Genomic DNA, 12,926 nt, shown 5'->3' on the forward strand with positions numbered 1-12,926 from the left:
CAACACCATCCAGAACACCAGATGTTGTGGCCATGGCTGCAACAGGAATGGATGTCCCACTGTCCCTGCTCCTCAGTGTCACTTGCTCCCAAGTTCAGGGCAGGTCCATCTGATTGGCTGAGTCTGGAACGTCTACCTGTGCCTCAGCTGTGAGGGAGGCAGGGAAAGTAAGCCTTTTCAGCTTCTGTCGTGGGAGGTGGGCTCTGCTTCCTACCAAGAATCAAAGGGTGGAGGATCTTCAAACACAGGAAAAGAACCCGGATCCTGGCACCCCCAAATCTTCAGAGTCCATTTCAGAGCATAAGAAATTGAGGGTCCAAGGTCATTCACGTAAGAAGTTTAGAGGGGGAAGAAAAGAATGATAAGGGAAAAGAACAGCAATAGTAAAGGATCTTTTCTTTGTTTCAGTAAGATGAAGAGGCCTGAGCAGTTTCGTGGAGGGGAAGAAACAGGAAAACCTCTTCACAAGACAAAAAGCTGGCACTGCATTCTCTCTCTGTAGCAGCAGGACAGAACTGTCTAAAGACAAGACCCCTTTGGCCAAAATAAAGGAACCTGAAACATTACTAATGACCCTTCAAAAGCTTCAGTTGTTTGTTTCCTTTAATTAACATCTAAATAGATTATACATCTTCTATAATTATAATATGGAAATGTATATGACCAAAATATATAAATTTTTTGGTGACTGCTTAGGGAAGAATGATGTCAGTGAAGTTCATCCAAGGTCTTAAGCAGCAGCATCTATGCAGCCAGGGCGTGGTCAGCGTTTGGGGACAGAGGTAAATATCCGCAATCCATGCATTCCTTTGATTTCTTCTTTTAGTGCCTAAGTAAGAAAACAGCATCATCAGTTTTTGTGTATTTGACGTTGATTACAGTAATTCTCTGAGAGTATTTTTATACAGCTCTGCATCTGAAGGAGACTTTGTATGTGCTTTGTTTAAGCAATTTTTCCTTTTTTTGAGAAACAATTTTTTTCATCAATAATATCTAACATGATTTATAGATTCAAAGGTACAAAAAGGCATACAGGGAAGTCTCCCTGCTACACCTGTCCATCTCCCCAGTTTCCACCCTCGTTCCCAAAAGAACTGTTGTTAGTTTCTTGTGTATCTTTTTTTTTTTGTCAGGGTCTTGCTCTAGCGCCCAAGTTGGAGTGCACTGGCGCGATATCGGTTTACTGCAAACTCCGCCTCCTGGGCTCAAACAATCTTCCTGCTTCAGCCTCCCTGGTAGCTGGGACTACAGGCACATGCCACCATGCCTAATATTTTTATTTTTTGTAGACAGGGTCTCACTATATTGACCAGGCTGGTTGTGAACTCCTGGACTGGAGCAATCTGCCTGTCTTGGCTTCCCAAAGTGCTGGAATTACAAGCGTGAGCCACTGCACCTGGCCAGTTTCTTGTGTACTTTACAGGGCCTTGAAAATGCATATTCACCAGGCATATTCAAGCTAATATAGTTCACCCCATGACCTTTTAAAACGCAAATGGTTAACATTTCAAACACATTACACCAAGCTTGTCCAACCCACGGCCCATGACAGCTTTGAATGTGGCCTAATACAAATTCGTAAACTTTCATAAAACATTTTGAGATTTTTAAAAAATTTTTTTTAAACTCATCAGCTATCATTAGTGTTAGTATATTTTATGTGTGGCCCAAGAGAATTCTTCTTCCATTGTGGCCCAAGGAAGCCAAAGGATTGGACACTCCTGCTCCACACTTTGCTCTTCCCCCAAACACCTATCTTGGAGATCTTTCTATGTTAGGCATATATGGGTGTCCTGAGTCTTTTCTGCATCAGCATAGTGTTCCATTATATGAATGTATTATAACTTTTCAACCTGTCCGCTAGCGAACTTTTAGGCTGTTTCCTGTATTTTGTTATTTCGAGCATCAAGCATTCTTTAAAATGAGCTGTTCTTTAAAATCATACCAATTAGCACAAATTCCCCAATGGTTCAGAGCAGGAAATAAAGTTTCAAAGGAATTATGGGACTTGTTTTAAGGCTACAAATGGTGTCAGAGCCCAAATCTGAAGGAACCACCAGAGTCAAATAGATATTTGGCCCCTGTAGTGCTGGGAGAAAGAGAGGTTACAGAATCAGAGTGGGGCTTGGACCTCTCAAGTTTATAATCAGTATAGAGGAAGAAATAAGGTCCTTTTATACTAGGCCAAAATCTGATAATCATAGTAGAGTGGACATTTTTCTTTTCTAGTCTGTTTCGTGATCTCCTTCTCTTGGGGAATAATTCCTTTTCCACTTTATTGTATACTTCTGGTGGAACTACCAATTGGTCTGATATTGAGGTCATTATGTGCCACTGGCCCAGCCTATGATTGGACTGAGGTGGAACATGACCCAAATTGGGCCACTTAGAATCTCCCTTGGGATTTCTGAGAGTGGAGCCTTGTTTCTTGGGCCAATATGCTATGGTATCAATTGGAGGTGGCCATGGACCGTGTTTCCTACCAAGGAGAGAAAGCTCATCTTTAGCAGGAGAAAAGGAGACCAACACAGGGAAAGAAGCTGAAAGCTCAGAGAGAGAGAGAGAGGAATTTAGATATGCCAGAAACCAGATAATTTTGTTACATGGGCCAATTAATTCCCTTTGTTTGCTTATGCTAATTTTAATTCGGTCTCTGTCACTTACAATATAAAGAACCCTAATATATGTGTCAGGTTTATAGATCCTTAGACACAATCTAGTCTCATCCCCTTATTTTATTAAAAAAAAAAAAAAATAGAGTCTACTCCTTGTCCAAAGTCAGAAAACAAGTGAGTAATGGAATCAGGATATGAACCCAGGTATCCCGAGGTCCTGGCCACACCTAGTTTCCATCATGTTCCTGACTTGCCCTGATCCAGGAGTTCCTGTTGTGTTGGGGGACAATGAGCTGCCCCACTTGGCCTACACTGCATACCCTCCAGCTCCACAATCAAGTGCAGGGCCCTCAACTCTGCAGACAGGCAGAAATGTCCCTGGAAAAAACCTCATACAATCACTGGGCAAAGGTCCCTGGGCCACTTGCTCTCTGCAGGCATGGAATGCTCACTAGAGACTGTGTCTGTGCCTGGACCACAACCAGCCTCTCCTTCTTACGTCCACCTTGGCTGGGTGAGGGCCCAGTCACACCTTCATGTGATTGACCCTGGACAGAGGAACCCTCTGGGCTTCACCCCCTCAGGCCCTGCGCACTCCCCATCCCTGATGCCTTCTTCCTGCTCTCTGTGCAACCCCTGAGGGCTTCCCAATACACATTACGGCCCCTTACAGCCACACAGGGTCTTAGAGATCACCTGGGTCACTCTACAGTTAAGGAAACTGGGGCCCTGCTGGGGGAAGTGACTTGGCCGAAGTCCCATGGGTAATAAGATGCAGCTTGGATAAACATTCTTAAGCACCTGCTATGCCCACAGCACTATAGTAGGTGCTGGGGACACAGAGGAAAAGGCATGGGAAAGTAATGAAAAAGGTAAGAGAAAGTAGCACAAGTCCAACACAAATGGACTGAATGCGGGCAGCAGTGGACTGCCAGACTCAAGCCAGCACAGCCCTGCTTCCGGTGTTCGAGGTGAGCTACTGCACTGGTGACTGCGGTGGACGCACAAGGACCGCACACAGGAGGCAGCCCTGGAGCTAGACAGCCAGAAGTGGAGCAGGCAAGAGTGACAGGGCATCTGCCCCAGGACAGCAAAGTGAGGAGAGGCTGGGAAGCTCCCGTGATTCACTGAGGTAGGCACATGTCAGGGAGACTTAGGAAGATCACATGGAGGATGGTCAATCCCAGGCTAGGAAGACTGGACTGGATTCTGGGCAACCAGGGGAGCCACATAAAGGCTCTGAGCAGGGGAAAGACATTGGTGGAGGCGCCTTAGGGGAGGGCAATCCCCTAAGCTGGAAAGAGGCCGGAGGTGGGGAGATGGCAACAGCTGTTTAGCAACTGCCTTCCACATGGCAGGCACGACGCTGGGCACCTGTGGTCAATGCCTCATACAATATTTCCCAATATGAGGCTCAGATCTCACCTCTGTCCACCTCAAAAGGCAACTCAGTGCTCACCGTGACTACCTACTCTACCCTTGCTGCCGCCTCCCCAGGATGGCAGGAGGACAGGTACGGAGGTGCTCCTGGTACAAAACCCTCAACACCTAGGCCTCCTAAGGCGTGGCCCACAGCAAATGCCCAGTAAGTATTTCCCAAGAGAAGGCTGACGCACTGGGCCCTGGGAGAGGCCGAGCCTGGCACAGCAGCGTCCCAGAGGAGCGAGTCCATTCCTGAGGGTGCTGACAGGGGGGCACCCCCTCCAGGGAATCCCGCAGGGACAGTCTGATGGGAAGCTCAGGAGGGATGCCAGTATCAGATGGGTTGGGTGACCTTTTCAGGCCTTTTGGGCAGAAAATTCTGACTCTACAGCACCAGGATGAACATTACTACGCACAGGGTGAGTAGGCAAAATAGATGAGGCAAGCTTCACCCCAGCAGGACACCAGGCCCCCACCCAAACAGCCTGGGCATGAGAGCATCTGGATGGGGCACCTACCCCACCCCCACCTCACTCCTGAAGAGACCAGCTGGCCCTGGGAGTGGAGTCCAGTTACCACCTTGCCTTCCCCTTGATTCCAGGTCTCTGCCTCCTCCTAGGGCAGTGCCTGTCAGAACCCCATTCCCAACAGCTGTCCCGAGCAGGGCAGCTCCGGGTCCTGGCTCAGACCCTGCCGGCCAACAGACTTGTTCCTGAAGATTTTCATTTTCATTCTTCTCATGCGACTGTCAAAGCCAACATCCCCAGACTTAAATCATCTAAAATTGCCTATGACCAAGTCCATATATTTTAACACAAGTGTCAGCCCCCTAAGAATGTACTGTGGCCAGGCTCAGGGGACCCCCTCATGTTAGCTGCCTGCAGACACCCAGTGTGAAGCTGCATGACCCCCCACGTCCTGAGCCAGAAGGACTGTTCTGGCTGGGGGCAGAGGAGAGGCCTCTAGAATAACTCAGGATGCAGCTGCTCCGGGTGCAGTGGCTCACGTCTGTAATCCCAACACTTAGGGAGGCCAAGGCAGGAGGATCGCCAAGGAGTTCAAGACCAGCCTGGGCAGCATAGTGGAACCCCATCTCTATATAAATATAAAAATTTATATTTTTAAGGTCGGGCACGGTGGCTCATGCCTGTAATCCCAGCACTTTGGGAGGCCGAGGCAGGTGGATCACCTGAAGTCAGGAGTTCGAGACCAGCCTGGCCAACATGGTGAAACCCCATCTCTACTAAAAATACTAAAATTAGCCAGGTGTGGTGGCGGGCGCCTGTAGTCCCAGCTACTTGGGAGGCTGAGGCAGGAAAATTGCTTGAACCCAGGAGGCGGAGGTTGCAGTGAGCCAAGATAGTGCCACTGCACTCCAGCCTGGGCGACAGAGTGAGACTCTGTGGGGAAAAAAAAGAAGTATATTTTTTAAAAAGTATCCCAATGTCAGGATGTGAGTTCTCTGAAACAGAATGCCTTTCAGATACTAAAACTTAATTTCTATGGGTAAGCCAATAAGAAAACACAAGCCAACTCTCCTCACTGTCTGCAAACTCTCAAGAAATACTGACTGGGCTCCTTCCATGTGCCAGGTCCTTTGTTAGGTGGTGGGGGACACAGCCCTGCCCTGCAGTGAGCCTGCTTTCGAGGGGGAATGAAAGACAAGTGACTGGACTGTCTACTCAGGAAGTGTGAGGAGAGGCACATGTTGCTATAGGGGGCCAGAGGACACCTTAATCCTAAGACCGTGAGGTGACACTCCCCCAAACTGTGGGAATCACAGCCCTTCCCCACCCCAGACTGGTGCAGGTTCCTTCCAGTGTTGGAGATGACAATGATGGTGATGGCAGTCACATTTATGGAAGGCTTACTATGTGTCGCGCAGTGTTGTCAGTGGTCAACGTGTACTTTATCACGAATCCTCACAGCAACACTTTGAAGCAAGTACTGTTACTCTCAATTAGGAAACTGAGGCAAAGGGTGAGGTTGAAAAACTTGCTCAAGGTCACATGGCTAGAAAGTAGCAAAGCCCAGATTTGAAAGTGGAAAGTCCAATTCCAGAAACTGCTTCCTTAACCACTTGTAACTGTGGTTTCAGGCCAAGGGACACACTCAAATTACCAGCACCTATGGGTCCAGTCACACCAGGTGGCTTGTACAGATCTGAGAATAATACCCAAAGTGCCACGGGTTGGGGATCATCTAGCCAGCCAGGTCTTCCCTGTCTTGTCTTCTACCTTGATTCTGACCCCAGAGATCACATGGGACTGGAAGAGTTTCCGGGAGGGCTCAGTGATTGGAGCACCCAGCAGACCACCAGCATGCCTTAGGGCTGTAGGGGTCACATCTGCTGCAAAGGGCTAGCTTCCATGAGAAACACAAAGATGGATCCCAAAGCGCACTGGTCCACAAAGGGCTGACAGGTTGCAGGGTCAGACAGCAGAGATGTCAGTTTTCAGGACACAAGATGGAAAACACCGACAGCCAAAAAAGGGGGCCGGGGAGTGCGGGGGAAGGGCATTCATTCCCTGCTGGGGAGGGAGGGGAGGCAGCATTTGAGCTGAGTGGAGGACGGGAGGAAGGGCAACCCAGGCAGAAGGTCCAATCTGGGCAAAGGCCCAGATAGAGAAAGAGAGAGACCAGTGGGCAGAGGCCGGCTGGGAGGGTGCACGCAGAGAAGTGGGGGGAAATGCGTCAACAGCAGTCTAGGACACCTGAGCTCAATGCATGAGAGGCCACCAAAGAGACACTCATTACCAGTGCTGTGGTTTACAAAAATAACACTAGTTCACAATGGCAAGACCTTCCAGAACGATGCCAAACACACCCAGTGAGGGGGCAAATTCATAGGTACAGGTACAAGGGGCAAATTCATAGGTACAGGTACAAGGGTCAAAGTTGGTATAAATTCCAATTAAAATAAATATGGATAATATTTAAACTGAGCCTTAGGCTGGTTGAACGTGATGTTTCAGAACCCAAATGTTCTGTCATTGGGTCTGGGGCAGCTGTAGCCATTCTCACTCATGCCACGCATCAACTGACCCATCTGTAAAGCAGTCCCAAAGAGAGGCCAAAAAACCCTTCTTCAGATCTACAAAAACATGTATCTTTTAGCACTGTCTGTGTTTAGATAATACTCATCAATATGTGACAATAACAGTAAACATTGGTAGCATTATACGAGGACATACAAAATCACTATTGGGAGGCCTGTCTTCAATTATGAATAAAATTCTTATTTGCCACAATGCAGATACTCCCAGATTCGATTTTTCTCAGGTCTTGAGTCCTGTTTCGTGATTGCAGTACTGCATTATTCTTTCCTGCAACTGACAGCAAAAACCACCATCCCTGCTTGGCAGGCCCTTTTGGAGGCTGAAGGCCAGTGGCAAGGGGCACTGTTGCCTCTACTGACCTGATTAACCATCTGGTGCTGCTGGACAGTTCTCTTCTCCTTAAATTCTTCTGATTCAATTTTAATTTCATACATCGCCCCACAACCTCCTAAAATAAACATGATTCAAAAGCATTTCAATTATTAAGTCATGGCAGCCATGGTCCCATATGTCCTTGAAGTACTGTACAATCCAAAGGTCTGAATATTATCATTCAGCACAAAGGAAAGTTGCTAAGACCATTAGGAAAAGATCATGGCTTCCAATCTGACCACATGCTCCTCCTGACAGGCTGCCACATCCAAAATGTGCTCTTCCTTTTGCGAGGCAGCTGCACCACCCAGGGTTACCACTTGTGGGCAGGAAAGATAAGGCACAAAGCATGGACAACCTAGGGAGTGCAGAGTGTTTCCTTTCACTAGGCCAATAAATGCCACGGAAGAGTATGAGAAGAACGAAATTTCAGTGTTCCACCTTCCAAAGGACCAACAATCAGTGTTTTTGAAGTGCAAAAATACACTACAATTTGGTTTGAAAACTGTGTAATACTATCTAAAGAAAGGAAAGAACCAGGGGAGCATGAGAGCCAGGGACACAGCAAACATGCTATGCATGGAGCTGCTCGGGGCTGTCTCTGGCACTGCTGGGTCCACAGCACAGCATCCAGGATTTCATCCTGGGTTTTGGGGGGAGAACTTTTTGGTGAAGCCCTTGAGGCAGAGCTTGGTGGACCATCCACCCCCTGCCTGAGCTTTCCTCCACCTGGCTGGAGAGCTGGTGCTGATGACTGATGACAAACGCACAGCTCTAGCATGAAATAACACGGGCAAGAATATGTCCCCTGCATGATTAACACGGCCATGAGAGGTGCAACGTACTCAACAGGCTTTGCTCTGCTTCTTTTTTTTTTTGAGGCGGAGTCTTGCTCTGTCACCCAGGCTGGAGTGCAGTGGCACGATCTGGGCTCACTGCAAGCTCTGCCTCCCAGGTTCACACCATTCTCCTGCCTCAGCCTCCTGAGTAGCTGGGACTATAGGCGCCCACCATCATGCCCGGCTAAATTTTTTTTTGTATTTTTAGTAGAGACGGGGTTTCACTGTGTTAGCCAGGATGGTCTCGATCTCTCGACCTCGTGATCCACCCGCCTCGGCCTCCCAAAGTGCTGGGATTACAGGCGTGAGCCACCGCGCCTGGCCTGTTCTGTTTTTCTTATAATGTGCTCTAGGAGTCCAAGTTTTGGTTAAACCCAGGTTCTCAGCCTCAACTCCCCTTCTGCACTCTGTCCAGGACTGCGCAGAGCCAGAGCTGAGTCAAGCTCTAACTCTGCCCTGGGCCTGGGGCAAGTTCAGGACCTGATAACATCGAGGCCTCAGCATTGCCCCAAGACTCCTGCAGAGCTCTCACCTGACGTACCATTCCAGCAGATTTTCTACCTGACCTCAGGTGTCCACCTAACCTCTGCCTCCCAATTCGTGGTTACAGACACCCCCGGCTGGGCCTTTTTTGAGACACAGTCTCGCTCTGTCACCCAGGCTGGAGTGCAGTGGCATGATCTTGGCTCACTGCAGCCTCCGCCTCCTGGGTTCAAGCAAGTCTCCTGCCTCAGACTCTTGAGTGGCCAGGACTACAGGCGCGTGCCACCACGCCCGGTTAATTTTTGTATTTTTAGTAGAGATGGGGGGGTTTCACCATGTTGGCCAGGCTGGTCTTGAACTCCTGACCTCGTGATCCACCTGCCTCAGCCTCCCAAAGTGCTGGGATTACAGGCGTGAGCCACTGCTCCCAAACCTCAGCAGATCTTTAGATTGATTTATTTCCTGTGGTTTCCAGAATAAAATCTACTTTCTAAACTTTCTCCTCAATCCTTGGAAATGTTATGTTCTCAGTAAAGTCAGTGAGCCCTCATGGCAATGCTGAGTGGCAAAGGCTGCCTCTGGGTGTGGAGAGATTCAGGCTGATGCCTATCCAGCGGCCGTTCTGTGTGTATGTGTGTGTGTGTGTGGATAAAGGGCCTATCTTCCCCATCCTGTGGGTGCAGAAGTTGCTTCTCCAGCCTGCTCCTAACACACTGCCAGCCTGAACTTCTAGGTGCCAGTGGCCGCCTGAGAAGGACAGCGCTTGGCTGGGGCTGGTAACTGGGCTTAGGACAGAGTCTCCCCTGAGTCCCGGTTCTGGTTCCACTGTCTCTTCCCTATGAGGAGCTGGGCAATTCCTTTGGCTTCTCTGGGCTCGTTTCCTGTTGGCGAAAGTAAGGCAGCTGAAGAAAACCTTTCTGGGGTCCACTCCAGCTCTGATATCTTAGGGTGTCAGAAGAATGGTGGAAAATTAAAGCAAAGTCAAATGACAGACTGTGGACCTGAGCTCTAGGGTGACTGAGAGAGACCTTGTGTGAGCTGAGCCAGGCTGGCAACTTTGAGTCCTCCCAGCTGCGCCTTGTCCTCAGTTTCCCGCTGATATTTCTGAATCCTGACTGCCATCCCATGAGGTTGGGGCAGCCGAGCTCCACCTGTGCAGCAGCAACACATCTTGAGAAGCCACTCACCAGCAGCAAGCCCCCTCCTCCAAGCCCCTGACCCTCTGTCCTTCCAAAGGGCAAAATCTTATCAAAGTGCCATGGGAAGAATGAGAGAAACCTTACCTGAAATGTCAGTGACTTTTATAGCTGCAGCTCGTGGGAACTTTTCTTTGAGAATTTGGGTCACTCTGAGCTCCCCCTCAGTCTGGGTGGCAAACGTCCGATGGTGAAGTGGAAGCTGCCACAGAACAGAGAGGAAGGTCAGGGCAGAGGAAGATGCTGTTGCCCCCGAGCTGGGCCACTGTGCAGGCCCCCCTGCCATTCCCCTGCAAGGCAGGCCCCTGAGCCCTTGCCAGCACAGCCATGGGTTATGTCAGAGGGGCTCTGTGGTATCAGGAGTCCATTTAAGTGCCCCAGAACACAGAATAAACTTTTATTGGCGGGGAGAGGATGATTGTTAATAACTCAATTTGACTCCGAGACAAGAGGCCCCAAACCTAATTCAAGAGATGTTTGATTCCTCATAATGTTGTGTGATACTATTATGCCAATGGTTTTATAGGTAAGGAAACTGAGGCACACAGTAATGTGCCCAAGGTTGAATTCGTTAAGAAGATACAGAGCCAGAAAAGCTGGGCAGCCTGCCTCAGATCCATACCACTAGGCCATTCAGCATCCACTGCCCTGGATGGTGGGGCCAAATTCCACACTCCCCCACCTTTAGGCCTGATTAACATGTCTCGCCCTCCCCAGTGGGATGTGACCTCACAGCCCACTGCTCAATTAGCCAGCTATCCTTCATCATGCACTCCTTCTCACTGGGGAGCAAAGTCAGAATTCTATGAAAGAACCTGAAGAAGGAACATCTGTAGGTTGTTTACCATTGGCAACAACACCCCTTCCCCAATGGCTACCATGGGGGAACCTGTGTTTGTGTTTCTTTTTTTTTTTTTTTTTTTTTTGAGACAGAGTTTTGCTCTGTTACCCAGGCTGGAGTGCAGTGGCACAATCTCAGCTCACTGCAACTTCCACCTTCCGGGTTCAAGCGATTCTCCTGCCCCAGCCTCCTGAGTAGCTGGGATTCCAGGCACCCACCACCACGCTCGGCAAATTTTTGTATTTTTAGTAGAGACAAGGTTTCACCGTGTTGACCAGGCTGGTCTCAAACCCCTGACCTCAGGTGATCCACCAACCTCAACCTCCCCAAATTCTAGGATTACAGGCATGAGCCACCGCGCCCGGCCAGGGGAGCCCGTGTTTCTGATGGAACACGTCTCAACAGTTAGTAGTGAAGGAGCAGAAAAGCAGGTCGGCAGTCACTTGGCTGGGCTGAGCGCATGCTGAAAAGGCAGACTGGGAATGGAGTGTGGCAGGCCTTGAATGCCAGGCTAAAGATTGTGGACTGTATCGGACAGGAGATGGGACTCCAGGTGATGGAACCCAGGCTCATGGTACCAAAGTAACCTGCAGGAAACAGTGCCTTCTGGAGTGAGTCAGGAGAGATGCCCAAGTAAGAGGCATTACAATGACGGAAGCACCGGGCACTGGTCCCTGACTAGATGTGGATGACAGGTTGGAGGACACTAGGGCCGTTCATGGGTGCTGGTGCTGAAGGTCCCACCCGTCTACCCCTCAGTCCTTCCTGATAGCTCAGAGTGGGGTCCTGTGTCACACAATCTCAGAGCACCTCCTTTAAAATGAGCTGTGCACTGGCTCTCTCACCACTGGTCTTATAGGCCAGGAATGAGTCCGGCAGCATCCCAGTGCTGACCCCAGGGCAGGCCCTCAGAGGCACTTGGTGCTGGATGAATGAATGAGCAGGGGAAGAACTATTCAATTAGGGACAGAAATGCAGGACAGGAGAAAGGTCCAGAGTGTGATTGTCTGCCTGCTGTATGGAGGGACAGAAACTCGATGTTGAGAGGCTGGACAGGATTGCCGGGAGTGAGGGTGGGGTGGAGCTGCTTCTGGGGGCAGAATCTTGGGGGTAAAGGCAGAGAGTAACCAGATGGCAGACAGAATCGGCAGCTACTAAGGGATGAGAGTGGTGAGCGTTGCAGAATCCTTGGGAGAAGCCTTTCATCTTAGCGGATCTGTGGGCAGCGGCGTTTAGTGGAACAATCAACTGACATCCCCGGATGATCACTGTCCACGCTGAAAGTCACCGCAGTGGAAGAACTTCTCTTCATGCACGGGGCAGGCAGGTTCAGAACCAGGGGAGAAGGAAAATGAAAGTTAAGAGAAAGAATGGTATGAGCTGAAGCAAAGGATGGATCAGAAAGGGGGAGAGATTAGGAGAGTGCGTGGGAAGTGCCCCTGCTTGGGTTCTGCTCCTGTAGTGTGGGATTTAGAGGAGGATCAAGATCAGAGGCCCAGTCGACCTTCCCAAGGCCCCGGCCCCGCTGCAGTCCCCCGCACCCACGCCTTGACTCTTGGCTATGACTCCTGTCTTCTGCTCGGTAAATCAATCCTTTTTTTTCCTGTGCCCGCAGTATTATGACTGTTCATGTGTCTGTCCGCCTGACCTCCAACCTCCACCCAGCTCGGGAGCTCCCCCAGAGCGCGCCAGAGCTTGAAATTTCGAATGCCGTTGTCGCTGAGTGAATGAATGAATGAAAGAATGAATGAGACAAAGGAAGAGGAGCCCCCCATTGCCGGTGCCGCGCGCGCCCTCCGGGAGCCGGTCCTCAAGCCCCGACAGCCGCCGGCCCCGCGGTCCCTCCGCAGCTCCCGTCCCGGGGAGAGCAGCCCCGACCCTGCCCGCGCTCACCCCGCGGATCCCGCGGAGCAGAGGCGCTGCCGCGGCCGGGCTCCATGCAGCCATGCCCGGCCGACGCGACCCGCCGCCCGAGGTCACTGTATGCCGGAAAGACGCGGAGCGGGGGACCGAGAACTGCCGCCGTGGGAGAGGCCGCCCCCTGCCGCCCGGAGGCCGTCAGCCTCCTGGCCCCGCCCCAGTCTTCAAGGCCCCGCCCC

General features: G+C 50.4%; 1 protein-coding gene across 4 annotated transcripts; it reads right to left on the bottom strand.

Moving 5' to 3' along the window:
- Positions 1–585: 585 nt before the first annotated feature.
- BOLA3 (bolA family member 3) lies at positions 586–12,829 on the bottom strand. 4 transcript variants are annotated; one of them, XM_058428937.1, is made up of 5 exons: positions 12,721–12,829; positions 10,074–10,188; positions 9,819–9,941; positions 7,456–7,544; positions 586–829 (listed from the first exon to the last, which is right to left on the bottom strand). In XM_058428937.1, the coding sequence occupies exons 1-5, from the start codon at positions 12,772–12,774 to the stop codon at positions 764–766; spliced, it is 447 nt and encodes a 148-aa protein (XP_058284920.1). In that variant the 5' UTR covers positions 12,775–12,829; the 3' UTR covers positions 586–763. The 4 variants fall into 4 exon arrangements, with proteins under 4 accessions (XP_058284920.1, XP_032032357.1, XP_058284921.1 ...); XM_032176466.2 differs by lacking the exon at positions 9,819–9,941; XM_058428938.1 differs by lacking the exon at positions 7,456–7,544.
- Positions 12,830–12,926: the final 97 nt, after the last annotated feature.

Source organism: Hylobates moloch, unplaced genomic scaffold, assembly GCF_009828535.3.
Source record: "Hylobates moloch isolate HMO894 unplaced genomic scaffold, HMol_V3 SCAFFOLD_15, whole genome shotgun sequence".
Classification (NCBI taxonomy): Eukaryota; Metazoa; Chordata; class Mammalia; order Primates; family Hylobatidae; genus Hylobates; species Hylobates moloch.

Coding starts and splice junctions, on each gene's coding strand:
- BOLA3 (XM_058428937.1), bottom strand. CDS start 12,774: ATGGCTGCATGGAGCCCGGCCGCGGCAGCGCCTCTGCTCCGCGGGATC. Junction 10,189..12,720: donor TGCTCCGCGGGATCCGCGGG/GTGAGCGCGGGC, acceptor GTTCTGTGGCAG/CTTCCACTTCACCATCGGAC. Junction 830..7,455: donor AGCACCAGATGGTTAATCAG/GTCAGTAGAGGC, acceptor TTTCTTACTTAG/GCACTAAAAGAAGAAATCAA.